The 25,673-nt window shown below is 37.5% G+C and overlaps 5 protein-coding genes across 8 annotated transcripts; 2 read left to right on the forward strand and 3 right to left on the reverse strand.

Annotated features, from left to right (window-relative positions):
- Positions 1 to 1,818: 1,818 nt before the first annotated feature.
- Positions 1,819 to 9,221, reverse strand: LOC111790343. Of its 3 annotated transcripts, none has more exons than XM_023671218.1 (9): positions 8,994 to 9,221; positions 8,143 to 8,455; positions 4,592 to 4,789; positions 4,201 to 4,473; positions 3,999 to 4,101; positions 3,781 to 3,899; positions 3,404 to 3,580; positions 2,100 to 2,893; positions 1,819 to 2,029 (listed from the first exon to the last, which is right to left on the reverse strand). In XM_023671218.1, exons 2-9 carry the CDS (start codon positions 8,440 to 8,442, stop codon positions 2,002 to 2,004), a joined length of 1,992 nt encoding a protein of 663 aa, XP_023526986.1. In that variant the 5' UTR covers positions 8,443 to 8,455; positions 8,994 to 9,221; the 3' UTR covers positions 1,819 to 2,001. The 3 variants fall into 3 exon arrangements, with proteins under 3 accessions (XP_023526986.1, XP_023526985.1, XP_023526987.1); XM_023671217.1 differs by having other exon boundaries at positions 9,004 to 9,219; XM_023671219.1 differs by having other exon boundaries at positions 1,867 to 2,893; positions 9,004 to 9,218.
- Positions 9,222 to 10,146: 925 nt separating this feature from the next.
- Positions 10,147 to 14,538, reverse strand: LOC111790373 (proteasome subunit alpha type-6-like). Its single transcript, XM_023671257.1, has 9 exons — positions 14,304 to 14,538; positions 13,339 to 13,433; positions 13,170 to 13,251; positions 12,570 to 12,666; positions 12,092 to 12,150; positions 11,883 to 11,965; positions 11,284 to 11,379; positions 10,969 to 11,028; positions 10,147 to 10,445 (listed from the first exon to the last, which is right to left on the reverse strand). The coding sequence occupies exons 1-9, from the start codon at positions 14,377 to 14,379 to the stop codon at positions 10,353 to 10,355; spliced, it is 741 nt and encodes a 246-aa protein (XP_023527025.1). The 5' UTR covers positions 14,380 to 14,538; the 3' UTR covers positions 10,147 to 10,352.
- Positions 14,539 to 17,773: 3,235 nt separating this feature from the next.
- Positions 17,774 to 18,900, forward strand: LOC111790378. Its single transcript, XM_023671261.1, has 4 exons — positions 17,774 to 17,887; positions 17,981 to 18,059; positions 18,169 to 18,521; positions 18,602 to 18,900. Exons 1-4 carry the CDS (start codon positions 17,882 to 17,884, stop codon positions 18,719 to 18,721), a joined length of 558 nt encoding a protein of 185 aa, XP_023527029.1. The 5' UTR covers positions 17,774 to 17,881; the 3' UTR covers positions 18,722 to 18,900.
- A 649-nt stretch (positions 18,901 to 19,549) lies between these two features.
- Positions 19,550 to 21,004, forward strand: LOC111790382 (sm-like protein LSM1B). 2 transcript variants are annotated; one of them, XM_023671269.1, is made up of 5 exons: positions 19,550 to 19,748; positions 19,832 to 19,900; positions 19,992 to 20,107; positions 20,188 to 20,250; positions 20,587 to 21,004. In XM_023671269.1, exons 1-5 carry the CDS (start codon positions 19,685 to 19,687, stop codon positions 20,665 to 20,667), a joined length of 393 nt encoding a protein of 130 aa, XP_023527037.1. In that variant the 5' UTR covers positions 19,550 to 19,684; the 3' UTR covers positions 20,668 to 21,004. The 2 variants fall into 2 exon arrangements, with proteins under 2 accessions (XP_023527037.1, XP_023527036.1); XM_023671268.1 differs by having other exon boundaries at positions 19,832 to 20,107.
- Positions 21,005 to 21,737: 733 nt separating this feature from the next.
- Positions 21,738 to 25,292, reverse strand: LOC111790345 (exocyst complex component EXO70A1-like). The gene has a single exon (XM_023671221.1). It carries the CDS (start codon positions 25,062 to 25,064, stop codon positions 23,226 to 23,228), a length of 1,839 nt encoding a protein of 612 aa, XP_023526989.1. The 5' UTR covers positions 25,065 to 25,292; the 3' UTR covers positions 21,738 to 23,225.
- Between the last annotated feature and the right edge of the window lie 381 nt (positions 25,293 to 25,673).

The following is a 25,673-nucleotide window of genomic DNA, read 5'->3' on the forward strand; positions in this document are numbered from 1 at the left end:
GCTCTTCAAGTCTGAGTACACACAACTGCATTATTGTAACAGTCCACCATCGGTTGATTCGGAGTGTGGTTTGGAAGGTAAGTTGGGTCAACTATGCCAGAACTCCCTCTACTACCAAGTCCTGCTTGCTCAATATCTGCTTACACTTGTGTCTCTCTAGTAAACATGACAGACAAGTGGGCCGTTTGTCAATTTAGGGTATCGACAACTATGTTCGCTTTTTCTTGGGTGATGCTAGATGTTTGTGTCTTCTTCGCTAATTTTAGTATGTTCCACTCCTTTTAGGTTAAAAAGTACTTCAAACTCTCATGTTGTGTAAATTTGAGTCATTTTCCCATACAGATAGTGTAACGGAAAAGATCACTGTAGCTCACTCTAAGTCATGAGTGGGGTATTTCTGTTCATAATTCTTCAACCGACGAGATGCATTAGTGACATTCCCGTGCTGCGTCAACACACACCCCCAACCCTTTCTTGGAGGCTCACTATAGACCACATAACCTTCTGAACCCTCTGGAACCGTGAGTACTGTGGTTGACACGCCTCCTCCACATAAACAGAACACCCTTCTTAGTCAATTGTGTGGGTGGTGAGGCTATTTTAGTGAAGTCCTGTATGAAGCGTCGATAATATCTTGTTAGTCCCTGGAAACTGCGCACCTTAGAGAATCCACTTAGTGATTGCTTTCACTTTTGCGGCATCCGCTAAAACCCTTATCCTTTGACAACACATGTCCTAAAATGAGACCTATCGTAACCAAATTTCACACTTGAAAAACTTGTCAAAGAACTTGTTCTTCCTCAAGATTGTTCGGACTTTTCGGAGGTGTAACTTGTGTTCCTGGTTCATCTTAGAATACACTAGGATGTCATCTATAAATACGGTAACAAATGTGTCCAAACATTCTTTGAACACTTGATTCATTAACTCCATGAACATTGGTGAGCCCAAATGAAATAACCATTAGCTCATAATGATCGTACCTCATTTTGGATGAGTTGTTCACAATCATAGTTTGTCCGTAGGTCTATCTTGGAAAACATTATCGCTTTCTCGAGTTGGTCAAATAGGTCCTCTATGCAAGGGAGAGAGTACTTATTATTTACTGTTCTCTTATTCTCAGTTCCATGTAATTATCACACAAGCGCATTGATCCATATTTCTTCTTGACAAACAACATGAGTGTACCTCAAGAAGACACGTTGGGGGCACATGAAACCTTTATTCAACAAGTCTCGCAACCGTACTTTGAGTTCTTTCAATTCTGCCAGTGTCATGCAGTACGTGGCCTTGGAGATAGGGCAGGTACCCAATTCGAGCTCTATGTAGAATTTTATAGCTCAAGAAGGAGAACTTTCGGTAAATCCTCTAAAAAGCGTTTGGGAACTTACTCACCACTGGCACCACGAACAAAAAAAAAAATCTCTTTTTTATCCACGACATTAACCAATATGCTCCAAACTCTTTGTTGAATTAGCCTTTTTGCTTATAACACAGATAACATCTTGGGGGTAACCACGGTGCATGTGTCTTTAAACTTGAAGTTGATTCGAGATGGTGAGGAAAACAATACTCCTTCCTACGATTTTCTATGCTAGCATGATTCTCAACCAATAAATCCATTTTGAATATTGCATCAAAATCACTCATATCCACAACTATCAGGGTTACATCTAGAGTCTGTCCAGGTATACAGATAGTTGCCCACCTTTTAACCTAATAATCAAGTCTACCCCTACTAGAGTAGTATCAGAAAATACATGCAAACAAGTTGCTTAACAAACAGTAAAAAACTAACATTCAAACAGAAGCAAATAAAGAATCAGCAACATAATGATACTGAGACATGTTTGCATCAAGAATGATAACATTCTGAAAGCAGCTTGAGCTGAATCCATTGTCATTCGTATTACACCCAAAGGATATTGAGCAGTGCCAAAAAGTAATTACCTCATTCAACCAATAGCAGTGGAGGACTTTTCGTATTAAGACAATACGTTTCTAAGTCATTGGGGACGCAAATCCTGTTCTGTACAGAAGTTGTGTTAGAAAATATGTATGTAGTGTCACTACAATTAGTTTTCTGTATAAAGCTCTACCTCTCCATTCCACGATTACAACATTCTTCTTTCTCCAGTTCTTTAACTAACTTTTCTATCTGCCTTCTATAAGCTGGCATGTAGTGGTCACTTATCATTGTCTGAGACAATCTGAGTTTGCTATACAGTGATCTTGACGTAAGGAAAATACCAATCCTAGACTGCGCCTGTGGGCTACTGTCTGAGGTGCTGGATCTGGAGCTGCTATCACTTTCACAATCAGGAGCATCTGATTGAGTATCGATATCGATAATGTGCATGATCTTCCCAGCAGGAAAAAATCTGTGTGCTTCCTTCATTCCAGAAGTAAAGCTATCAGATTGTCCTACTTCTGCCATAGCAGCAGCTTCTTCTTCCCTTATTTCCTTGGCAACATCAGCCTCACTCCTATCATGTAGTTCATGCTCAAGTTGTTGCCATAACTCTACTTCCGTAATTTGTTCATCCTGAATATGACTCATGAGGGCCTGATCATCTTCGTCAAGCTCTTCTGTCATGCCATCGGGATTTATCTCCTCAGAATAAGAACATTCAATTTCATTAGTCCATTGTATCGTTGTAGTTGAAGATTCCGGAAGTTTGGTAGCTTCAAAAATTTCTTGAGGGGATGATCTAAGTGGCTCAGAAGATTCCATTTTTCTTGGAGATGATTTTGGAGAACTTCCATTTTCTTCAGCCGTCGAGTGAGAAGTCATGGCTCTACGACGTGGGCCTATGCATGACCACGATGATAAATGGAGGGAGGGTCGCGTCCATGCTGCCTGAGCCATGCTCTGTGCTCTCTTCATCACAACCTGCAGAAATGCAAAACACAACCAATTATAAATTTTAACTATTATAAACAAGTCACAGGAACTAACCAGCCATAACATCCCCATGAATATCAAGGGTCATCATTAGAAGTCCAATATCTAATTGTTCGAGAACCTGGATCCCTGAAATCTTTAGATGATTGTGTTTGTTCATAGAAAAGTAGTAAGAACATCCTGAGATGCCTGTTCAGGCATCCCACGTTACAGTCAAGAAAAAAAGAACTCTCTGGATATCAATTTCATGGGTTCCAAGATCATTGCAAAACAAATGGCCTCGTATGGGCATCGTATGATCCGTTTAATTGAAGTCTAAACTAAGATCACGAGATCCTAAGCCTGTCTATGAATTCCAAAAGGTTTCAAGCTGCATCACGTTTCAGTAAACTATTAATGAGTCAAAGAGCCAAATCACGTCAACTTCAAAATTTCTATCAAATTCTGGGCTTTATTAAAATTACTATGTAGGGACCACATGTGCACAACGCATGTTACCTGTGTGCCACTAGAGACTGGTTTCAGAATGGCCCCTGCACCAGCAACTTTTGCTCTTGCACTGGCTATGGATGGGAGACGGGATCCCAATGCCGAAGCAGAACGGTAAACAGTGCTAAGAATTCGAGTGCGCTCAATTTGATTTCTCAGATCATTTACCCAAGCAGAAGCAGTCACCTACACCAGATATTTCAATTCCTTCAGCAAAAGTCAGAGTGATGTGGTTAATTTAACTAAATTTCATTCATCTTAGTGAGTATCTAACACACACACACACACTAAGATGCAGTAATACTGTAGGTCATCTGTAGGTAATATGTGTTAAATACACTTAAAACAAATAAATTTCTTAACAATTAGATGAACTTGAAACATACCTCAGCACGCAAGTCATCTACTGAAGCAGCTGAGAAGGTGGGGACCAAATCAGCTCCATTAATAACAGATGTGATAAATTCATTGCCCGATTCTGCTAGTTCCCACGTCATACAAGCAGCTGCAGGGTTGATAAGAAAAAGAAGTCGGAACATCATGTCCAAGTATAATAGGCATAATAGAAAATACCACAGAGAAGCCATGCAAGAATAATACAGACCTGGGGCAAATGTCACACAAGAAGTAACAGATAATTCCTTCTGCTCTCTTAAGATATAAGTTAGAAGGGCAGCAGTTCCTCCCCCCAAAGAGTGCCCAACAACCTATTAGAAACCAACAAAAGATTTTTCCATCAAGTTTTTTTTTGTTCTTTATACTTTTATCTGCTAAAAAGCACAGTAGACTAAGAAGAAATGTCAAACCTTAATATTATAACCAGAATATTGACCAAGTGCACTCAAAAGACAAGGAGTAGATAGCTTTGCAATCCAACGAGCAGCTGCAACCATTCCACAATGCGCATATCCTAAAACCAAATTGCTAACCCCTCCCTCATGCACAACACTATGATGGAATGGCACCACAGCTCCAGTGGCAGCCGTAAGAGTGTCTTTGATACTGTGTGTTCCACGAATCAACAGGAGAATACACTTTGTATTATGGTCAACTATAATGGTAAAAGCAGGCTTTAAAATCTGCAGTCATCGATTAATGTGATAAATGTTAATGATAAATCGAACTCGAAGAAGTGAGAGAAAGTGTACAATGTACAATATCTATTTCAATGTTTATCCGAAGTTCATCAAGACTTACTCCTGCTTTTGGTTCCTGAAGGAGAACATTTTCCACGGAAAAACCAGTTTCTTCCAGAAACAGCGGAAATGGTTTTTTTGAGAAGTGCCAACACAAAGTCAATAAGTGCAAGAGGTACTTCAGTTCACTAATCATTTCAGCTCCCTTAAGCTGACTACTGTCTTCATTGCCAAATACACCGCTTACATGTAAGTTTCCCTGCACTTAAGCACATCCCATCAGAGGCCAAACCAATAAGATAAGTAGCAGCATTTGTAATTAACTTAAATTGTTCAGATCAAACATTATCTTCTTCTATTGAGGGTTTTTTTTTTTTTTTTTTTTTTTTTTTCAAAACAAGAACTCCCTGTTGATGTCTGAAAAGTTGTAATAAAGAGAAAAAAAAAAGGTATTCCTTTCAAGTATTACAAATTACAACATAGTACCCCCACAAAAAGAAATTCCCTTCAAGGAAGTTACAACAGCATTCCCTTTAAACTACTTCAACCCTAAAATATCTGACCTAAACAAACCCCCAACCTCCAAATTCCACAGGCTACATCCCAACCGAGAATTTCATAAGGAATTGAGTTTTTTAATGAAGAAACTTGAATTATTTTGATGAAGAAAAATGAAAGAATATATGGACACACAAAAAGAAAAGCCCACAAAATAGAGTCAAAATACAAGAAATGACTCCAATCAAGAGAAATAAGACCTAGCAAATAATTAAAAAGTCTCAAAACAAAACCCAAGAGAGAAACAGAGAATCTTATAAGGGACCAAACATCGCTATTAGAACTCTCACACCTTCAGAAGATTATGTTGTTTCTCTTGCCCCCACAACCTTCACAAAATAGCACACCCCCTAGTCTGCCAAAAACCGCCCTTAATCACGAAAAGGCAGATGAAGGATAAGCTCCACCAAAGGCGCTCTGGCCGAGATTTGATTCAAGGTATTAACTCTTCAGTGCAAAATCTGTCATGTGAAGAACTTCACCTTCTCAGGAATCTTTACCTTCCAAATTGAGGATAACATAGAATCATTCACAGACAAAGGGTTGGATGAACACAGAGAAAAAGAGCTACACAAAAAACCTTTGGACAAAAATCCAAAGGACATCCCCCCTCTAGAGCCTAAGTCGGAAAAGATGAGAGTGAGATTCAAGACACCTCATGTCTTCCTAGGTCAATGGTTGTCTAAGGCCCAATGGAGGAGAGAGCAGCAAATCCACCGGATCAAGAATTGAAGCCGTCGAATGATTTTGTAAGGAGAATAAATGGTATAAGCAAGGGTGGGAGCAGAGAGGTTTATCTTCTAACCACTTATCCTCCCATGAATAAGTATCCCGCCCATCCCCCACTACATTATGAATAAACTGAGGAAAAATAGGAAGCTCCATCACAATCTCGCTCCACAGGTTTTTTAAAGTGCCTTTTTTAACATCTCACTGGTTTTCTCAATGGGGTAGGACCTGTAATTACCAACAATAATCTTGTACCATACGGTATCGACTTCATGATAGAATTGTCAAAGCCATTTAGCCAACAAGGTTGTGTTTCTCATCCTAAGATTATCAATGTCTGAACACTCCAAGTCCAAGGGCCTAGAGACCACCTCCCAACCCACCAAATGCAAACAATTCCCCTCTTCCACCCTCTCCCATAGGAATAGAATTAATAATTTCTACCCTCCTTAGCTCATATTTTATGAACCACCAACAAAGCTAGACTAAAGTTACAGAAGATCAATAGAAGAAAAAAAAAACCTAAAATTTCTTACTAACCCACCATACCTTTCTTGTGAAATACTTGACTTTCATTGTGAACAAAATGAAAGAATATACAAGCTTACAAAAAATAAAAAATAAAAACCCACAAAAGGGGAGCCAACTAAAAGAATGGTCTCNATAAAAAAAAAAAAAAAAAAAAAAAAAAAAAAAAAAAAAAAAAAAAAAAAAAAGTCTAGATTTTGAGGCTCAGAGAAACAGAGAACCTAACAAAAGACCAAACATCACTACAGGGGCTCTCCTTCCACTTAAAAATTGTAGTGTTTAGAAAGCATCGAAGAAACCACAGCAACAAGCTCGAGTAAAAACACAACTCCAAAGAATATGATCAAGATCCTCAGCTTCCTAAATACAACACCGAGGCCCAACCAAAGAGGATCCTTTGGTTGAGATCTGATCCAACGTGTTCACCCGTCCATGCAAAGCCTACCATACAAAGAACTCCACCTTCACAGAATTTTTACCTACCATACTGAGGAAATGATAGAGGCATTAGCATGGGAGGGATTGATCAAGCAGCGGAAGAAAGAGCTGCATATAAAGCCTTTGGAAGGACAAGGAGACCAAGGACAAATATCCCCTCTCTCCGGTATAAAGAGAAAAACTCCCAACAAAGACAGAGAGACAAGAAAACTGCTGTTTCGCTAATAGTCAACGAACGACGGAAACCCAAAGGAGGAGGAGAAGGCAAAAATTCCAGAGAACGCCACATAATGATTCCTGGAAGAGAACAGCTGGTATAAATTAGGAAACAGGGTGCATAGGGGACACCCCCCCAACCACTTATTCTCCCAAAATAGGTATCCCTCCCATTTAGTCCAATCAATCCAATCAAAAGGATGAAGCCTCCTTGTGCAATGAAGTGTCGGGTTCATGATAAAATCACCAGAGCCATTTAACCTAAAAGGCTATGTTAGTCACCCACACATTACCAATGCCTAACCCTCCAATTCAACAGCCTAGAAACCATCTCCCGATCCACAAGGTGCAACCCACCTCCATCCTCAACACTCTCCTATAAGAAATACCCCATCAACTTCTCAAGCCTTACTCATCGAGCTAAGGACTCTAAATAGAGATAGAAAGTAAGTAGGTAAGCCACTCAAAACAACCATACATTACCCACTATAAGAAATGTGAAGTTTTGAAGAATGAACGTTTAATTTGTTTGGAGAACTTGAAACTCAATTTCTTTTTTTTTTTTTTTGAAGTCCTCTTTCTCCAAACCCAACAATGAAATACGCCTTGCCAACCTCCATAAGATAAGCCTTTCCAGGTAAAAATTGATAAACCATCCTCTCTTTTCCCTCAAAACCAAAAACTCCAAGACCATTGGTATACCATGATAATATCAGCTCATCTCTTTTCTTCTTTCAAAAATACATACAAATAGACCACAATTAGATAGTATAATAAAGATTTTCTATTTATGAACCACTAATAGAAGAGTGTAGACCTTTCCTTACATGTGAGTGCAAATATGAAAGGTACAACAATGAAATTCAACTAGAGCATAAGTACTCATCATACAAGTCTTGATGTGCATTAGGAGAAATAGAGATCAAATGAAGTGAAGACCACTGTTATTACATAAACCAAAAGTGAAAGGAATATAAAACGCTTTCTCTCGCACTTTAAAGTAGTAACACTTTTAAGGAAACAGATTTATCAGTATATTCAGCTTTGAAGGGAGAAATAATGAAAGCAAAACCAACCAGCTTACAACATATAATAGGCTAAATTAATACATTAAAAGACTACAACCATCAAAAAGCTCCATACCTGTCTCTTTAAGAGAAAATTAATTCCAAATGCCAAATCCCCAATGGGCCACTTTCCAAGAGTCTCCGAGTATGTAAACCTAAGTGTCTCTGATAATGTTGAAATTGTTTCGAGCCATGTAGCAGGCGCTTGAACTAGTCTATGAGAAACTCGATCACCTCCCAGAAGAGCATGACTGGAAGCATCATTACCAGCTACATCACTATCATCTTGATCTCTACTTGAGTGCAACTTACGGTTCAATGTATAATATAGAAGTGCAGCTGCACCAGCAGCCGTGGCCATAGTTGCAGTTGCCATGAACTTGTATTCCCTAAAGCAATAGAGCAGGAAAATACAAGGTAAAATAATCTGTTTACAGAAGAAAAAAGCCCCTGAACTGCACAAACTTTTCAATCCCCCGACACATACATGCAACAGATTGAGACGATACACACGAATAAATAAAAGAAAAAACTACAGCTTTCGAACAGTAAAACCCTCCAAAGGCCCCTGAAACGTGTGTATTATCAGCCGACATTATGAGTTCAAAAGAAATGGATAGCTAAGAACATGCTCTCTTCTCTTCCCATATTTGACAAAACCTAAAAGTATGAGTTCCAAAAACCAGCATAGTACCTATATCCAACCAATAATGGAGATAAACTTCCAAAATAAACCAGAAACGGAGAAGACATACGAAAATCCGGCATAAAAGACATATTTCAGCAGAGTTCAATTACACAACTGTCCAGTGCGAAACAGAGAACACAAAAAGGATCGAAAATTCTGGAATCAACTAGCGAAATTCAAGAACATTGAAGGAACAAGAGACGGAAAAAAAAATAAAAAAATAAAAAAATAATAACTACGATTGTTCACCGGAGTTCGCAAGTGTATTGGCTTGTGCCAGAATCGAAATCTTTGCGTCTCTGTGGGTGTTCAAAGAAAATAATAGGCCTCGGCAACGATTTCTAACTTTATGGTGTGAAGAATTAAGGTTTAGGGGTTTCGATGGCTGCTTCTCCTCAGCAGTTCTAAATTGATTCGTGAGTAAGCAAAAATTGGCACTTTCTTAGTTTCGTAACTAAAATTTCTCAATTATACGGGGCGATGTTTTTTTCTTAATTTTCCAAAGTAAACGCGGCAATTCTAGAATGAACCAAACCCACGTTGGAGGTGAACGTTTCTAGTAAATGCAATTCTACAAAATAATGTTTATATTTCTTTTTTATTTTTCTAAAAATCAACAAATTCAACAATATCAATACTTCCCCAACCAAAAAAAAAAAACAATTATTAAAGCATGTGTATATATATATATATATATATATATAACAGACTGATGGATTTAAATATGAATTTCTTTTTAGTTCTTTGGTTTCTTAATAAATAATATATTAGAAAATTATTTTCATGCTATGCTATTATTATCCTCTAAGAAATATTTTCACAAATCGAGAATATCTTAATCCAAACTAATAGCTTATAAAAAAAAGAGAAAGAAAAAAAAAAAAACAAGCTCCAGTCTCGTAGGCATGGTATGTATGTATTGTTTGGATGATGAAAGTCTCACATCTGCTAATTTAGAGAATGATATAGGTTTATAATCAAAGATAGTCTCTCTGTCTATAATCAAGGATAGTCTCTCCATTGGTTGGAGGCCTTTTGGAGAAACCCAAAGCTTGGTTTGAGACCTTTTGGAAAGCCCAAAGCAAAGTCACGAGAGTGCTAATTTAGGGAATGATCATGAGTTTATAATCAAGTAATAGTCTCTCCATTGGTTGGAGGCCTTTTGGGGAAGCTCAAAGCTTGGTTTGAGGCCTATTGGAAAGCCCATAGCAAAGTCATGAGAGCTTGCGCTCAAAGGGCAAAATATCATACCATGGAGAGTCGTGTTCGTCTAACATAGTCAATTATATTTCAACAATTCTATGTATAAAATTAAAAAAATAATAATGACAAAAAAAAATTTAAAAAGGAAATGCGTATTTTGATTATTGGCAAACATATATATGAATATGATAAATAAAATTGTGGGGGATATAAAATAATATATTGGGTGAGCAACACATCATACATTAAAAAAAATCCAAGACATCAAATACAAAAAGGCAGAAATTCAGAAGAACCGTCTCTACAACTGAGATGGGAAGCAAATGCTCTAAACAAACAATAATCTGATACAAAGAGGAGCTTTCAACAACATTTCGCCTCCAATCTGGTTCCATTCAGTCACGTTCACTTATTGAAGTCAGATGTTCGTCGACCTCCTCGGTTGTCAACACTCTAAACACGGGATTTCCTTGCCTCACCACTCCTACCTGTTTGTGTCAAAGTGTTCAACCTCTAATTACTCGTGTTTGTACAACAATTTACTAACCCATAACTCAGAAAAATTTTGGAAACTTAAGTAATCTATGTCCTTTCCCTAATCTTACAAATGGAGTGATAATTGGAGCTAATCGAAGTCGTCAGAGAAACGTTTCGAATGACCTTAAACTATGGTTTAGATCTAGGATTTAAATGCAGATTTCGACAAATATATATCATCAAAATCATACAAGCCTGTTAAAATTGCTAAATTAGTTTTAAACCAGTAACGACTCTACAATTGAGTTATATCACATTATTATTTGTATTTGTATTCACATGGTCAACAATTGTAACCTCCTTTCTATTTTTTATTAACATTTCGTTACCATTAAAGGAAACAGAAGACTTCTCCCCAGTACTGTATTAAACCCTTCGTCTATAAAACGATAGAAATTCTGCTCTATGGTATTAAGACTACCATCACATTATCGCTCTATTGTAATTAAAAAGGACAAGTGAGAGTATCAGAACCTCAATTTCATTTGCCTTGAAGTCCTCTTGCAGAACCGATTGGAGGGCTGAAATTGCAGTCTGCAAATGGAAAAAGAACAATGTTGGACGAGGCATATACATAAAACAAAAGACACGAACCCACGCGTGTACAAACTCGTAATAATTTTTAGGTTTTGCTGTGAGTCATGTAAGTTTCAAAGAAAGCACATTGGCCCGTACTTTCTCTTCATAGATAAATAAAGACAAGCATCCATGTGAGAGCAAGGATCCTAAATCATTACAATTATTAGGCTTTGATGTGTATCAGTAAAGTTTGAAAGAAGCACATCCGACCTGTACTGCCTCTTCATAGGTGAACTCTGGATCGTTCTTCATTTTCTTTTCCAAGAAATTGATTGATTCCTGCTCTTTTAATCCAGCACTCGTAGCCTAAACACATTGGAAAATAACGTGTTGAGCATAGTGATGAAATACCAAATTCAAAAACACCAATGGAAATTTTCAATGAGGTTAAAAAAGGAATTAAAATGAAAAAAAGAGACCAACTTAGAGAATATGCACTCTATACATGAATATCTTCGAGAGACCCGTGAAGATACACTCATGATGTCTGATGCTACTATGATATTATATATAAATTCAGCCATAACTAATGTCTAATGTACAAAACAATCCACATGAAAAACATCTAGCAACTATTGCACTTGAAGTGGAGCAAGAGTTTGCCATACATTGACATTAATTTGATGGTTAAAATATATTTTCAAGCTCACACAGAACTGGGGGTAGTTGGAGTAAAAGACGCTTAATCTCAAAATCATAGATAATTAACTATTCCAGGTTGGCAACTGGATTAGAAAAATGTAAATATTTCAAAATGGAGTCCCTCCTAAAATATTGACCATAAAAGTAAATATATTAACTATACAAACCTTGTGACCAAAAAAATGACCAGCTGGATCACATTTGTAGAGACGAGGTCCAAACTCATCATCAATACCTAAAACCATAGCAACTGGATGCACACGAATGAAAGTAGCAAAAGATTAAAAATTATGGTTAGATCACTTTTATTTTCCATAAATTCAAAGGTTGAAATCTAAAATATAATGCAACACCAAAACCGGAGAAGAAAACATGCCTACTCCAAGTGGTCTCATATAGGCGTGCTGAGTATAGATTTGCGATTTATCAGCTATCCTGCCAACCAACAATACAACCCAAGAAAGTTAAAGAAGCCAAAGTTTTAATTCCCATGGTCACAAATTACACACAATTGTAGTTACTGCATAATATATATCGATATGTACGAAGAAAATAACTGAAAGCAATAGCCATGATGGAAAAGAGATGTATGCAAAGAGCTGCTACATTGTGTATGCATAGAAGACAATATCACAACACAAAAGAAATATACATGAATTAAATTTCAAGTCATAAATTCACAATATCCAGAACAAGATTCTGGATAATTGAATAATAAACTACAGTCGGTAAGCAACATGTGGAGCTATTCTTTGCTCTACAATCCAGAATTCATATGATTGAACAGACTGTTTGCCTGTGTGGTATATAATTAAAACAATAATCGCGTAGTATAGTATGAAATAATATGGTACCATTTAGCTAATACATCCACCGGCATCTCATATCCATATCTAAAACGAAACTCAGCTGCTTCACTCCTTGCTTGCTGAACCAAGGTTCTGGCATCAGCTGACAACCGTGTAAAAATCATATCAGTGACCACACATCCTAAAGAACCACTGGAAAGACCCCCAAGGAGGTAAGCGCTAAAATCTATGGTGAATTAATAAATTGACTGAAAATCAAATGAATAGCTGAGGGTGAATATAAAATGTGCATCAAATAGTTTAAAGTCATATGTAGGTATGCCTAAATCAACAAAATCATTTTGTTTAACTTTTTCTTGTGGATGTCGGAACAGCTGATTCTGTTAAATTTCTCAACTAACAACTAAGCAATATCTAGGAAAGGGTACTGCTACTGCAACATCATGTATAGAGATTACATCTGTACATCACCATACCATGCCACATTATGATTCACCATTAGCTAAAAGCAATCCTATATAGCATACTCTGCATGCCATAACTGATTTCAGTTGCGTAGTTGGTATTATGAACAAATAAGTCCCCTCCCCCTCTCATAAATTATAATATATCTGTAAGTAAACCTGGAGAGGCAAAGAGAAATACCTGTCAAGCCTGTTGCTAACAACCCTAGGTGCTTTGTTATAGGGAAAAGATGTGAGACACTTGATTGATCCAGAAGCTTATCCTGCATTGAATTTCCAAATTTACACATTCAGCATCGCTAATTAATAGAGATGCAAAGTCCTCTCAGGGTCAAACCAATTGTACTCACCGGAACCTTCTTTTGGGTCACCACACAAACTGAATCTTTACCCCGAACACCAATAGAAGTAATTCCAGCAGCCTTTACAGCCTTAAATGCATATTCTGTTTCCCATTACAATAAATAAATAAATAATCACTAGAGCTGTGAGGACACAATATGATCCCCAAATTGATAGGTTAATCTTACTGACTGAAAGACCACTAGAGAAAGATTAGATTGACATCTATTGAGAATATATTGAATGAAAAAATTGACCTCGACTCAAGAGCATAAGCTTTAACGAAAAGTAGGGTGATATATCATGGAATCACAGTAAAAGTTTCCAGGTTTCCATGGATTAGAATTCATGAAATGAACTAATTGACGAGCCTAGAATGAGTGATATTGAAAATAAAAATATGTAATTGAATTCATCCATGGTTAACAGCTTAAACGTTTGGTCCAGTGGAATTTGACAACATCCAAATCGCCCAAACCTAGACGTATCTGTGCATAAATAATGAAAACGAAATATATATTGAAGCTTAGAAACAATTTAAAGAGGAAGAAGGATTAAGACGTTCCATGTAAGACTTCAAAAAAACAAATAGCTCAAACATTCTGTAGTTGTAGAGTTCGAGTCTGTTAAACAAAATGAGCTACGAATTCGTATTGGAACTAAAAAGAACGCAAACAAAAGGCTACAATTCAATCCAAAGACTCTAGTCATCTCAAAATTAAATCCAATCCACACAACAGTTAAAATGAACCTTTCGCTATCAAATTCGATCCATCCTGCACTTCTTCCTCCAGATTCGTTAGCAATTCGAAAGGGATTCGAGCTCATTTCGAAGAACAACGCGAAATAACCATTTCCAAAGACACTCTAAATAACCATGAACGCCACAAAAGAGAATCTAAAGAGCAAACAAATCACTGCAACGGCAAGAAGTAAGAAACGATCAAGATATTGAGAGAGGAAATGTACGTACCAACTTGAAATAGACGGCCTTCGGGTGAAAAAATTGTGATGTGACGATCGTATCCACCTCCACTTCCACGACTCATGACTTAGGGCTTAAACTTCTTCCGATTCTTCTCTTGCAGAGTTTCAGTGAAATTGATGAACAAGTAGAACGAGTGATAAAAGGAGAAGCTATGTTAACAAAGCTTTCTCCCCAAGAATACTCCTATGAACATATCACCAGTAGTTAGTTTTCTTGTTTGGAAGAAAAGCTAACTGTGTGAGAACGGCGTCGTTTCATTTTCAATTCTCTTAGCTTAATAGTTTTTAACTTTCATATCAAGCTTCTTCCAACACCTGGCAACTCACTCTTACAGTCTCCTTCAACCGGTTTAAGCATACGTAAAAAATTCGTACCAAGACTAGGAGATGTCAATTGAGAGATACAAATGAGAAGACCACGATACCCGAAGTTCAACCACTAGGTATGTGTTTAAGACCATGATACTCGAAGTTCAACCACTGGGTATGTGTTTAAGACCATGATACTCGAAGTTCAACCACTGGGTATGTGTTTAAGACCATGATACTCGAAGTTCAACCACTGGGTATGTGTTTAAGCTCGGTTCGTAAATAATTTTTCGGTACAACAAAAGATAACCAATAGTATCATTGTCAACTATAGAAGCAAATTAGAGAATAACAGCTGGAGCAGCTTAAAAAAGTACGTGGCTGATACTCTTATTGAAAGATATGCATAAAAAAGTTGACTATTCGATATCACTTTGTAGCAACAACCAATTTACGGTTCACCTAGTAGAAAATTCTAGATTTCATGCCAGAACAAAGTATGTGAATGTGCACTACCATTTTATTAGAGAAAAAGTCTTGAAAGAAGAAATCTAGACACGGTATACCAAGACGGATGATCAAGTGGTAGACTTATTTAGAAAAAGGCTAAATGCAAGCAAATATCAGGGTTATCACTGTCAACTCAACACAGTGGCGATGGAGCCTGATACCTAGATCTAATAGAAATATATTTCGAAGATATTTTGTAAACATCTGATAGATATATAGGGTAGATATTTGATAAAGATGTGTTAGATTATACCTTGTAAACATCTTGGCAGTGCTCAAAATGTATTTTTTTTTTTCTCTGTATTTTCTGCACATACTTAAGTCATCAATAAAATCTTTAGCCAATATTCTTTCTTGAATGTTCTCTTTCTGTTCTTTGTGTTCATCTTGATCGAGGGTGCGTTGTTGAATACTAAAAAATTATCAATATAGCTACCCATTTTGGGATACTCTCCCCACTAACTCACTCTGACTTATGATTACAATAGCTTCGATAAACCTATTTTATAAGAACGATGCATACCTATTTTGGAGTAATGAAACCAAAAACCCTTCATTCACATTGATTCAAGAGTATATAGAAACACAACATTCATCCAAAAACATGTTTTTGAGTGGAAGATCCAAACTTAGCCATGTGAATGCGAAAAGCAACTCCAAATTAGAAGGCTCTAACTTCAAGTTTGAGTACCCCGAAACACTGTACAAAAACCCAATAATCGAATCTGTAAAGTCAAAGATCTTTAACGTATAAGCAATGACAACATGAGATATCTTATAAACATGATTCAAAAACAAAACAGATCGATGCTTGACGGTCATCTCGATACAAGAACAAAATGTTCGTTATTGTAAAGAACTCGAGTTTGATTGTGGCGATTTCGAAGCTCGATCGATTAGGGAAAGGGCTTGAAATTTGGGATTGAAAATGGGAAAGGATTATAATAAAGGGCCGACATAAGCTTTGAGTGGAAGCATGTACGCAATCGTATTATCTCGTAGTTGTAGAAAGGGTTCCACATTCATCTCTCATATGTCCCTCAAATACTCATGCATTATTTCCTTGTTAGCTTTTCAAGTACAATTTTAGGTTTTCAAGAACTTTACCACGTGTTTCAAATACAAACAAACTCAATTCCCATTTCTTTTCATTATTTAATATGTGGTTCTACATTTTTTTACCTAATGTTCTTTTATGAAAAAAGAATAAATATTTGTTTCCAACTTTTTTAAACGTTTTAAAACAACTCGCCTGCATGAAGCTGGAATCGCTAGTAATTATCAATCAGCTATACAGTGGTGAATTCGTTCCCGGGCCTTGTACACACCGCCCGTCACACTATGGGAGCTGGCCATGCCCGAATTTGTCCGCTTTGGCCTGTTAGATATCATTGTTAATCTCATGGTTTTAATACACGTATGCTAAGGAGAGATTTCCACACCCTTGTAAAGTATGTTTCGTTCCCCTCTCTAATTAATGTGGGATCTCACAATCCACTCTTGTGGGCCACCGTCCTCACTAGCACGTCGTTGGTGTTTGGCTTTGATTCTATTTGTAACAACCCAAGCCCATCGCTAGTAGATATTATCCATTTTGGACTTTGATTCTATTTGTAACAACTCAAGCCCATCGCTAGTAGATATTATCCATTTTGGCCCGTTACGCATCGTCGTCAATTTTAAGGTTTTAAAACGTGTCTGCTATGGAGAGGTTTCTATACCCTTACACATAAATGTTTTGTTCCCCTCTCCAACCAGGATCTCACAATCCACCCACCTTGGGGGCCAGCATCCTCACAAGCACACCGTCCGTGTCTAGCTTTGATACCATTTGTAACAACCCAAGTTCATCGTTGGTAGATACTAGTAGATATTGTTCCGTTTTGACTCGTTACGTATCGTCATCAAGCTCACGGTTTTAAAACGCGATAAAGAGAGGTTTCCATGCCGTTATAAGGAATGTTTCATTTCTCTCTCCAACCAATGTGGGATTTCTTAATCCACCCACTTGGGGGCCAACATCCTCACTAGCACACCGTCAGTATCTGACTTTGATATCATTTGTAACAACTCAAGCCCATCGCTAATAAATATTGTCTATTTTGGCTCGTTACGTATCGTCATCAACTTCACGATTTAGAAACTCGTCTGATAGGGAGAGGTTTCCACACTCTCATAAGAAATGTTGTGAGATCTCACAATCCACCCTCCTTGAGGGTCCAACATCTCGTTGGCACACAACCCAATGTCAGGCTCTAATATCATTTATAATAGCTCAAGCTCACCGCTAATAGATATTGTCCACTTTGACCTATTACGTATCATCATCAACTTCACAATTTTAAAACGTGTCTGCTAAGAAAAAGTTTTCACACCCTTATAAAAAATGATTCGTTCCCCTCTCCAATCAATGTAAGATCTCACAAATAGTAGCTAGCAATGATTTGGAACAGTGTAACAATATTCAGACCTCACTAAGTCATTGTCACACTATTTCCCAGTAACAGATTTATACTTAAAAATTTTGAAACGTTTATAAAAGATAAAACGTATAAATAATTTTTAAATAAAGGGTCCATTAAACTATGGTATAAAACACCAATAGAAATAAAACAAGCCCATCTCTCTCTTTTCAGCTAATTGGCTCTCTAATTGAGGTTTTGCCTTTAAAGTTAACCTCCAAAGGCTTCTCCACCATTAGAGACTAGCTTTGAAGGACCCCTCAAAGGCCTCTCCATTGCAAAAATGAAGGTAAAGTTCAAACAAATTTGCATGTTCTTTTCATTTTCTTCTATTATTTGCTAATTAGCCCTTCAATTTTGATCATTTTATTTTTGGTTTCAGTTCTTGAGTTGGATGCAAAGTAATAAACTCCATGGAAGAGTAAAATTTCAGAACAAATCATCAAATTCAAACCCTTCAAGTAATTGCACTAAACTTTTGTTTTTGTTTTTGTTTTTTTTTTTTTTTGTTGTTATGAACTCACCATTATTTTACATGTATGATCATGATCTTTCATGAACAATAATCAGTTGAGGAACGTGAAGAAACCAGCCCCTCTTTGCCTCTTGGCTTGCTATCAATTGGAACTTTTGGCAACAATGTGTTAAGAACGAACAAGACCGATGTTGAAAACGTCGTCGTTGATGCTCGATCTCCAGGGAAAGAAACGGAAGACATTGAGTTGAGGGAGATTGATGATGAAATGAAAGAGAAGATTGGTTTAATGATTGGGGATGATGAGAAACATAATCCGAAATCCATTGTCAAGAGATCTGTTTCATTTCTTGTCAAGAAGGTCTTTGTCTGTGGTGGAGGTGGTTTTGCACCGCCGCAGCCACCACCGAACTTCATGGATACGCCGCAAGACGCAACGATGAAGAAGGTATGTAAACAACTGATATCAATGTATAATGTCTTAACCAGTATGATAGGTCGAGTTACGGTTTGATTGGTAATGTGCAGATTTTGAGGATGATGCTTCACAAGAAAATTTACCCTAAGAGTTCTTCACAAACAGCTTCATTGAAGAGATTCATAAAGGAGAAAGAGAGGAGAGATAAGAGAAATGAAGAAGAAGAATGATGATTGTAATGTAAATAATTGAGGGTCAAAATGGATTCAATAATGTAAGCTAGAGAATTGAAATTTGAATGGCCAATAGCCATAAACCCACATGATCTTGTTTCCCTTTTTAACAATTGTCCCAAAAGCTGATGATGTATTGAATCTCCAATATATTTTACTCGATTTTTAATTATAGATATCGGGTTCCTCAAATTTTGACTAAGAATTCAAATGTTTATTTATACTCCGATTGGTGTACGTGAAATCAAATTAACACGAAATGAAAAGAAACTATAATATTTTACTTTTTTTTGTGATTTTAATTTTTATGTTAATTAATCAAGACAAACTTACTTAGTCAGTTGAATCGAAACAAGATAAACAGAATATAAACGTAATGAATCTCGTTTTTTAAAATATAAGGTTTTTAAACTATGTTTGATTTTAAAATATACACGAAAGTAGAATGGACAAACAATCTAGAAAACTGACCTTAAATTTGAGTTTGATTAAATGATGATGAATTTTAAGACACTATCGATACGATTTAGAAGAAACTACACAATATAAAGTATGTTCAAAAAACTCGATGACACAAAATTTTGATCAACCCAACTCAACCTAACCCTCCATTCCATTATAAACTAATTTGGATTAATTGGGTTCAAATAAATAAAAACTTTATAAATTTATTTGATTTCTCTATTCCCAAAACTTAGATTTGGTTGAACATAACTGACTTGAAGTTATTATGGTGGGATAAAAGTCTCACATCTATTAATTTAAGGAATAATCTTGNATTTGGTTGAACATAACTGACTTGAAGTTATTATGGTGGGATGAAAGTCTCACATCTATTAATTTAAGGAATAATCTTGCGTTTATAATAAGGAATAGTATCTCTCTCGAGGCCTCTTGGAAAGCCCAAAACAAAGCCATATAAGTGGGGTTTATGTAGTTTTGATTAATTCACAGTCAATCATGATGGTTCCGTCAGTCCCCGAATACATCTTCCGAACTCCCTGCATCGGCTCATATCTTGACCGTAACCACATCCTCCCTTTTTCAAATTCTTGCCTGTTCTTTCCACTCAAGATTCAATCTTCTTGTTTTGGTTTCGTTGTGCAGGGAAACTACTGATACTGCTTCTTGATGGGCGATGTATCATTGGCACTATGTGTACCTTCGATCAACATGGCATATCTCATCCCCTCATCTATGCATATCAATTCATGCAAATTCATGGGATTTATAGTACATATCTGTGTGTGTTTGTGTGTGTGTGCAGGGAATTTTGTTGTTGAGAGTGCGTTTGAAAGAATTGTTGCTGAGAATCAGTATTGTGATAAGCCCATGGGTTTGCTTGTAGTTCGAGGGGATAATGCTATTTTTATTGGGGAGATGGTAATCTCATTTCTCTCCTAATTCATTCATTTCTACTTCCAATTCAATCCTTGATTCTGTGTTTTGTTTATCTGCCTCAGGACCTCAGCTTCCCAGAACTTCCTCCCCATATCACTGCTGTCTCGCTACCTCAGATTCTAATTGTAACTATCTCTCTCCCTTTTCTTCCCTTTTTTTCTTGCATTCATGAGCAAATTCTTGGTCAAGATAGTAGATGACATGATCGACGTGGGTGTAAAAGATCGAGTGGGATTTGTAAGCTTGGTTATAGTAAGGTCTTGCTAGTAAGTGTTCTTGCCTCTATTCTTAGGTTGATTAGTCGTGTTTCAATCACCTTTCAATGGCTCTCTTTCTCTCGGGAAGCGGGTTAGCCTCCAAGAAAGCTTGTTTTCATGTCATTGGGGCCTAAGAATTCTACATGTACTTCTTTGCTATTTCTACTCGATTTGGGCTTAAAAGTCTGGCTGGGATGGACGCAGGCTAGGAAAGCAGAGTTGGAGTCATCGGCGCTTAAAAGAACCTTGAAGAAATGGATGGAGGAACTGCTTGATGGTGTTTGATTGGTTGGAAAGAACCTTGGAGGAAACACCATGTCCAATTTCCCTCCCTTATATTCTCTATTTCAATCAATTACAGTGGAATTAGCGGTCTTTATTTCCTTTTGAAAAAGCATCACTACCATTAGTCCACAAATTAAGAGCCTTTCCAACTCAAAACCATCCAAATTCAAGGCAAAGTGGCCAATAACCTGTCGCTTTAGAGGAGCCTTTTGTAACTAATAAAGCAAGACTATGTGTCCACTGAGTCACCAAAGTAGAAATGATAGATCATAACCTATCAAATCCAAGAATTAACTGTTGGTTACGTGGGCGACCAAATAAATTATTCAATGAAACTTCCCGAACATGACTATCTCGTAATAACTGTTGGATGTACTTCTAAATACTTTTATAGATAATATCTCATACATCTAATAATGCAAAACTATCAGGGTCAATTTTCGTGAATAATTTCTAAACAAAAGTTTTTCCCTAAGAGCTTGCTCTAGAAATAATGGGAGACATCAACGAACAGCTGTTGTCAAAAACAAAAATGGCAGACAGTCTCATGTGCTAATGAAGCCAAATCCTAAGGCTCAAAATTGCAGGTGCCTAACTCACCCATTTGCAAAACTGCCAGAATACTTTTTATAGGAAATCCAAAAAAGATGAGAGCATACATAGATGACTGTACCATCACCATCATTACAGTTCATTAACAAAATATTCTTTTTCCTTATTAACGCAAACAGTATTAAAGTGGGAATTGAAGGAATCTACTAGAACAGCCAGAGAATGTGTAATCCGAATCAAGGATGCCTATATTTGATGGTGCACAATGATGGAAACACATTTTAGATTTCTGGGCAGTTGAAAAAGTTGATGCACAAATGCCAGCTAAAGAGTAAAAACAAAGACCATGTATACTCAATGCACACTACATTTGTACAGTTCAAGTTCATATAACAAATGCCCCTACAGATATGACCAAATTCAGTAAGAAATAAAAATAGTTATTGATCTACATCTCCATTAATATGATGAACTTTTAGTAGAACAAAGAATAAAAATAAATAAAGTAGATTAGGACAAAAAAAAAGGACAATATGTGTTCATTGTAGAGATATAAAGGTAATTAATATACAATTTAAAATATGATCTATTATACTCACGAGAAATGAGTGGAAAAAAACTACTAAATTGTCGACCTAAGCATGGTTTTACTTGTCAAGGCATTACTTGTCTTTCTAAAGGTAGTATGTTCCAACACTCACCTCTTGAAACTTTGGTAAGAAAATAAACGAAAAGAACAATCAGAGTTAGGCAGACACATGACTGATGAGAATCCAGGCAGGTGACTGAGTGAGACTAGGGAGAGACTTCCACTCTCAATTTCAAAGGAAAAAAAGTTGCTCTGTATTTAATGTGTCCTTTCTTGTCTGAAAATATTGTTCCTATTTGTATATCATGTTTATCTCTGTTCAATAAACTAGGTGTCTACATCATAACATATATATGTATATGTAAATAAGACTGAATCAGAACTAAGAACTAAAAAAACTAATAATCTGCAAATTAACATGATGAAGTAATACCAAAGTCGGTTCAGTCAGTCAACTGAAAAGCAGATTGCCCTCAGTTTTAAGGCCATTTGGTAATCTGATCGGAAAGTTGATTTAATGTCCCCAGGTTTTTGGGCACCAATTGAGTTTAAGTAAACCACTTAAAGCCCCTACAATACTCTTTTTACCCACAATGTATGGCAAGTAACAGTCCTCCAGAATAATGAAAGAAACAGAAACAATTCACTGAAAAGCTATGGCTGGCTAAATGAGAAATGGCTTAACAGTATACAAGCATTGTAGTACAGTCTGCAACCACATCAAAGGATTTTGAATAGTGTCTGAAGTTCCAGCCAACTAGTGTCTAATGTGGAACTATTTGCTAACAGACTCGAAATCTGGAACTTAACTAAAACAGTCAACATCGCTAAGATCAGTTGCTATGTTTTGGGTTCAAAGCAGGGATATTACTTTATGCTATTCATTTGCTATTTCTAAAGGCTTCCAAAGTTTCATCAATTGAATAGAAACTATGTGATAGACATCTAAAATTGTTTTGGAAAAGAGGGAAAATGGTAGACTGAAAGATTATCAGTGACTGTGTCTCCACATTAGAACAAAAATACAGCATGGTGCAGAACAAAAAAAACAACATGGTGCAGACGACTTGAATGCTTAGAAGGAGACAGCCAAATAATTTAGATGTGCAAAATAAGAAATGAAAAGCAAACAAAGAACAATTCCAATATGAACAAAAAATTTAGAAAAAAATATGGTAAGAAAACAAGTAACATGCTTACAAGGCAGGAGAATTCAGGCCGAGGATGTGGCTCCATTGGAAAAATAAAGCAGATCAGTTGCAGAACAGGGTCACTCCCAATACTAGAATGATGAACGACGAAGCTTCATAGTGGATGACGAGAAAGAAGGCAACCACCATATCATCCCAAAAACTCCACCAAAAATTGAAAGAATTTGAGTAACTTGAAAATGGAGTAGCATGCTATTTTCTATCTATCAGTGGGATCTCCTTCTCAAGTTATGGGTTACTGAGCAACCCTCAAAGAAATCCAAGATGGCATTTTCCAGTTCCTCGACCGAGTACTTGATGTAATTTTCCGGGTGCTTTCCACTCTCTATGTGGTGGCCATGGAGGCCAAGAAACGACCTGTAAGCTGGGATCAACTTTTCAGTTATGGATATGCGAAGCTCCTCCCTCAGCTGAGAGTCTGGTATCAACCATGCTGATTGTGTCCTGTGAACCTCCTCAAACATGGCATTGAAAGTCTTGAATCTTTCTCTAATAAGGCTCTTTGCGGGGCCGGAAGACAAGCTCCCGCCCACATTCAACCCTTCGTTTCGCAGGCAATACAGCACATTCACCCACGTTGTTCTCTCGTAGTTTGTCGCCGCCCGTCGGAACTTCCCGGTCAGCCTTTTCAGATAAACGTCTCCGATCATTTCTCGCAATTCTGGGGATAATTTTATCTTCTGAACAATGTAATGAACGTTGTTCATAATGAATAGGTGAGCTAGAGAAGGGTCTCTGTAGTGCCTGGACTTTCCCTCCAAATTGAACTGCAGAACCACGATGCTCCATATAAGATGGAGCGCTAATGGCGTTTTACCCTCTAGCTCAGCGAAGTCCATATCTGGGGTTGTGGGGTCGGCCGAGTACCTCGAGCCCGTCGATGGTTTGGACACGATGAGCTCGTCTAACGTCACTTTGTAGTCCGAAATCAGACTCACATAGTTCATTACATACCTTGTCAACGGATGAAGCGTCCCACCGGGAACCGGCTGCAGAGACGGATCTCGCATCACCGCGTTTTCAAACTCCGACAAAGTCCCTCTGACGGCCTCCGCCAACCGCGACAATATCTCCGCCGTCTGAATCCGAATATATTCCGCTGATTTTGAATCGAATATCACATCGATGTCAGGTATCAAATCCGTTAAGGCATCGTGGAGGTCTAGAATCTTGAACAGCTTCTCCGGCGATCTGCGGCTTATACTGATCGCTTCGGCGAAATTGAACAACTGAACCACGGGGCCCTTTACAGTCTCCATGAAACAAGCATCGTCTATGGCTGTCCCTATGCCATAAAAGATTTGCTCGCAGAGCTTCTTCTCACTGGCAAACAAGGTCCTAATAGAAACCTTTGCTGCTTTAATCCACCTCCTGATCTTCATCTCCAGCTCATTCCAGTCCAGCCTCTGGATATCTCCAATGCTCAGTTTCTCAATTCCGAGACGTCGGAAGCTGGAGTCGAAGGTGGACTTTCGCACACTGCCATAGACTTGGATGCACTCGCGCAGGTACCCCGCCGTAATCATCCGCTCAGCAATACTTCGTAGATCGATAATCGCATCCGAAGGTATCAGATCAATTTCACGAATACTACTCATCGCCCGATAGCTCGATCGGCCACTTGACCCAAACCTTGGACTGCTACTGCTACTTAAATCAAGCTGAACTTCCTGCGAATCCGCTTCCTCGTCGTTTTCATCCTCGAATACACAACTCTCAGTAGTGGACATAGAGCGAGAAGAGGAACTCGGATCAGTAAGCGACTCAACCTCGATTGGAGTGGTATGACTAGACAGAATGTAACGGAACTCATCCTCAAGCCTGGCCATAGCGATCTGCATAGTGGAATCGACTTTGTTCTGATCGTCGGAAATGGAAGCCGACGACATAGACCTCTGGATTTCATCGACGGCCTGCAAGTATCGGTCGATCTCTTCCCTATCTGAGTCAAAAATCATCTTATCCTTCAGTTCCTCCGGCGCAGCTGAGTCCCAGCGTAGAATAATCTCCTCGGGCGCTTGTGAAAGTTGATGAGACGGCTCCATCAACAAACAAGAACACAAAAATTGATTCGAAAGAAGGATATGGGTAGCGAGTGTTGAGCGGATGGAGTGAGAGGTCCTTCTGTTTCAGCGGGCAATGAAAGGACAGCTATGGCGGAAGCTTTTGTCGTGAAGCGAGTGATGATTGGGGAAGAAGAAGAAGAGGAGGAGGAGGAGGAGGAGGTAGCGCTTGTGGACTTTATTTTGACTTTCTTACTGCCCTCTAAATTATTCTTCTTTTTTTTTTCTTTTTTTGTGTAATTTTTTAAAACAACCCATCCTTTTTTCCACTTTAATTATGAACAATTATTGGATCCAACATATATTTTTCTTAATTTATTAACAATAATAGATTTGCAAATCAATGGTGCTTGAGACAAATGTATTATATATTTCAATTTTCTTATGCTTTTTATATATTTTTTTAATTATTATTTCAACAAATAAATGGATTACAATAAATTATTCTTATGGTTAATATTTGGGTTTGTGTAATTGGCTAAAAAAATTACTAAATTATATAAAAATAAAAATAAATAAATAGGATAGGATATTTCAACCGGTGACCGAAATAACCCGCATAGAGCTCATAACTCAACCCAACCACAAGTG

The sequence above is a fragment of the Cucurbita pepo genome, chromosome LG03 (assembly GCF_002806865.2).
Source record: "Cucurbita pepo subsp. pepo cultivar mu-cu-16 chromosome LG03, ASM280686v2, whole genome shotgun sequence".
In the NCBI taxonomy this organism is placed as follows: Eukaryota; Viridiplantae; Streptophyta; class Magnoliopsida; order Cucurbitales; family Cucurbitaceae; genus Cucurbita; species Cucurbita pepo.